This window comes from Helianthus annuus, chromosome 17 (genome assembly GCF_002127325.2).
Source record: "Helianthus annuus cultivar XRQ/B chromosome 17, HanXRQr2.0-SUNRISE, whole genome shotgun sequence".
NCBI lineage: Eukaryota > Viridiplantae > Streptophyta > Magnoliopsida > Asterales > Asteraceae > Helianthus > Helianthus annuus.
Genome location: NC_035449.2, coordinates 54,675,747 through 54,679,356, shown reverse-complemented (window position 1 = coordinate 54,679,356; position 3,610 = coordinate 54,675,747). Strand labels below are relative to the sequence as shown.

Below are 3,610 nucleotides of genomic sequence, written 5' to 3'. Positions count from 1 at the left end.
TTTCAAAAAATAAAATAAAATAATATAAAGTGTAGGATAAATTACGAGTTGTGTAGCATAAATTTCAACGTGTAGGATGAATTTCAAAATATGTAGGATAACTTTTAATGTGTGTAGGCAAAAAAAAGTTAGTGTGGAGGATAATACTCTTTATGACTAATTAATTAGTCAAAAAGAATAATAAATGAGATAAGTGAAAAAAACCATTTATTGTTTTACAAAATTACCTTTTGTTCTTTTTTTTTCTCAATTAAATTTTTTTCTCAAATTAACATTCCCCTATATATATATAGAAAAAGTATATCGTACATTACGGCTTAACATACTTCACGTACGACAACGTGCGTGATTTGTTATATAACATGCGTGATTAATGTTTTCTATATGCGTTATTATTGTGTTTCAACATGTGTGATTTTGAATTTTTGAGTTATAACGTGCGTGATTTTAAAATGAACGTGCGTAATTACCTGTCATACGAGATGTACGTTAAGCCGTAATGTACGTTAACCTTCCTCTATATATATAATACAAATTTCAATTAAATATTTAGTGTTTTATATTATATCATTTTGATTGTAATTTTGGTTTTTAAGATTTAAAATGAGATTTGTGATCCATGTTTGTTCTTTCTTTCCTCAAATTAAAGTTTCTTCTCAATAGCTTTTTTCATACATTCATGATACATACAATATAACATCAAGATAATTTGAAAAACAGTTCGAGTTAAAAAACATTAACAAGTTCTAGCCCCCCACTTTTAAAAAGAACAAAAAAAAGTCAAGAAAACAGTTTAAAACAAAACAAACCTATGTATGTATCTAAACTTTTGAGATGAACTTTTATTTTAGATTTTGACCTATCTTTGGATGGAACCAGTCATCGGTAAAAGTCATTTTCTGTAGTGATTTGATTGCTTCCTTTAAAAGCACAGTTTAAAACAAAACAGCCCTATTATTAATTTGCATGACCAAAAAAAAGGTGACTGTTGTGTTGATAAACAAAATATTAATAACACATATCATTATGTTTAAGTAACAAGATATATTTTTTTAAGTTTACTATTAGATTCATAATCAAAATGAAATTTATCAACAATGCATATTAAAAATAGAAATATGAATTAGGTTGCTACCGATATTTAGGTCAACCCTCAGATTCGAGTTTTGGACAAGAATGGGTTTTGTTTTTTAAGGAGTTTGTTTATAAGTCTAAAATATGAATATCATATGTTATTTTAAATAATTATCTGCATAAGGGTAATAAAATGTGCTATAAAGAGGGGAAAAGTGGTAAATAGGTCTCAGTCTCACACCCAAATATTATCAAAACCATCACTAGCTCTTGAGCATTAATGGATGTTGAGAAAGTCTTCCACATGAATGGTGGGCATGGTGAACAAAGCTATGCCGAGAATTCACATCTTCAGGTAACACGTACATTATTGTAATATTAATCAAGTGTTTTCTTTAAAACCAGTTTTTATTTTTACATAGCCACATTCATTTGTGTGTAGAAAAAAGCTTCAGATATGGTGAAACACATAACACTCAAAAGCCTTGCAGAAGCCTACATCTCCACAGAACCAGAAAGCTTAGGCATAGCCGATCTTGGCTGTTCTTCTGGCAAAAATACTTTATCAACCATTCGAGAAATGGTGGAAGTCATCGACAAAACCACCTCAAACACCCCACCACCTGAGTATCGTGTCTACCTGAACGATCTTCCCACCAATGACTTCAATGCACTCTTCAAGATTCTGCCAGATTTTTACAAAGAAGTGAACAGCGAGAGACATATCAGGTGCCAAAAACAAGTATCAAGCGTCTTCATCGCTGGTTGTCCCGGCACCTTTTATGGTAGATTGTTTCCTAACAAATGTCTGCACTTCATTTACTCCGCTAACAGCTTGCATTGGCTGTCCAGGGTAAGTGCCGTCAGGTCTATAGCATCAAACAAAAAGACATCAAGAACCTAACACGAAGTTCACTAGGTTGGGTTGGTCGTCTAAACTTGTTCGCCTCAGTTTCTGGTCGAACTTGCGAATACGTTTCGCCAATGCGTTGTGTTGACCTAGCGTGTTCACATGTTGACCCATTTTATTTGTTATTTTCATAATATGTGTATTTATGTCGACCTAAATGTTATTTCATCCAAAATCTAAAAAAATGATAGACAAAAAGATATATTTTGTAATTTAAACCTATATTTAATATACATTTGTAGTTTTTGTTTTGAATTATTAATCTGAAAAAAGAAACTGAAGACAGTCCAATTAGACTGGCCATGTTCGTATCAACCCTCAAATATGGGGTACGTTCAGGGTTGTGTCAAATGTTCAGTATATGTTAGATTTGACCTACTAATCCACGAACACGCTTTGTTTAGAACTGCTAATCATAAACAACACATGGATGTATTCGTTTAGATTCCTCCGGGCCTTTATGACAAGGATGGTAAGTCGATTAACAAAGGTAGCTTTTACATCTCCAAATCGAGCTCGTTACAAGTCGCTAAAGCATATTCCGATCAATTCCAAGAAGACTTTTCACTGTTTCTACAATCAAGGTCAACAGAACTTCTGTCTGGAGGTAGGATGGTACTTATTTTGTTAGGAAGTAGAGATCGAAGCCATGTTGATAGGGGGAACTCATTCCTTTGGGAACTTCTTTCACAATCATTTTCCAGCTTGGTCTCTGAGGTAACTGATTTCCTACCTACATAAGCCAACCTTTGGTAGTTTTGTTGATTACCTGCGGATCAATGACCACTATTTAACTTTACTTTTGATGTTTATTTAATTAGGCTTTTCTGTAATAGGTCGTTGATCATTAGATGATCATCAAGGGATATAGAGTGATGTGTGGGTTAATACCGTTACGAACTTAGATCAAATATTAATTTCCTTGACTTGATTTATTATTGTTAATGTAGGGAGAAGTGAAGCAAGAAAAAGTGGACGAGTACAATACCCACTTTTACGCACCCTCGAGGAATGAACTAGAGGACGAAGTAAAGAAAGAAGGGTCTTTCAAAATTGAAAGGTTTGAAATGTTCAAAAACGAACGCTACTCCGGTCCTTATATGAGCCATGGCACCGCGGTTGCGAGGGCCATTCGAGCCATCCAAGAGTCATTGATTTCCGAACACTTTGGTGAAAAAATTCTGGACAAGTTGTTTGACAATTATGGAAATTTGATAGACGAAGAGATGGCTACAGATGATATTAAGCCCATAAGTTTCATTGTTGTCCTGAAAAAAATATGATTTCAAAGCCTTGGATATATTGTTGTGTGTGTCCCATGTTTATTTTTACGGAATATTTTATTTGTATTATTCACAGTTAATTAAATAAATGTCGTGCTTTGCTTATAGCTTATAATAACACTTGATCGAACCATAATATTGGCACCATTGAGCAAAATAGATTAATAATATTAGACGAGAAAAACAAAATGGCTGCTTGAATAAAATTTATTCATAGGCCGAGTATAGTTTGAATCCTCTTGAATTATCTTGACTATATTAACCAACTCTCCTTAAAAGAATTGGTCCCTAAATAGATTATCCCTCACCAGGATGGAAATTAGTCTTTCGAACCCTAAGAGTC

General features: G+C 33.3%; 1 protein-coding gene across 1 annotated transcript; it reads left to right on the top strand.

The window, feature by feature from the left end:
* Positions 1-1,316: 1,316 nt before the first annotated feature.
* Positions 1,317-3,379, top strand: LOC110923156 (salicylate carboxymethyltransferase). The gene is made up of 4 exons (XM_022167331.2): positions 1,317-1,429; positions 1,517-1,927; positions 2,429-2,701; positions 2,935-3,379. Exons 1-4 carry the CDS (start codon positions 1,355-1,357, stop codon positions 3,265-3,267), a joined length of 1,092 nt encoding a protein of 363 aa, XP_022023023.1. The 5' UTR covers positions 1,317-1,354; the 3' UTR covers positions 3,268-3,379.
* The last annotated feature ends 231 nt before the right edge of the window (positions 3,380-3,610 follow it).

Coding starts and splice junctions, on each gene's coding strand:
- LOC110923156 (XM_022167331.2), top strand. CDS start 1,355: ATGGATGTTGAGAAAGTCTTCCACATGAATGGTGGGCATGGTGAACAA. Junction 1,430..1,516: donor CCGAGAATTCACATCTTCAG/GTAACACGTACA, acceptor ATTTGTGTGTAG/AAAAAAGCTTCAGATATGGT. Junction 2,702..2,934: donor TTTCCAGCTTGGTCTCTGAG/GTAACTGATTTC, acceptor TTGTTAATGTAG/GGAGAAGTGAAGCAAGAAAA.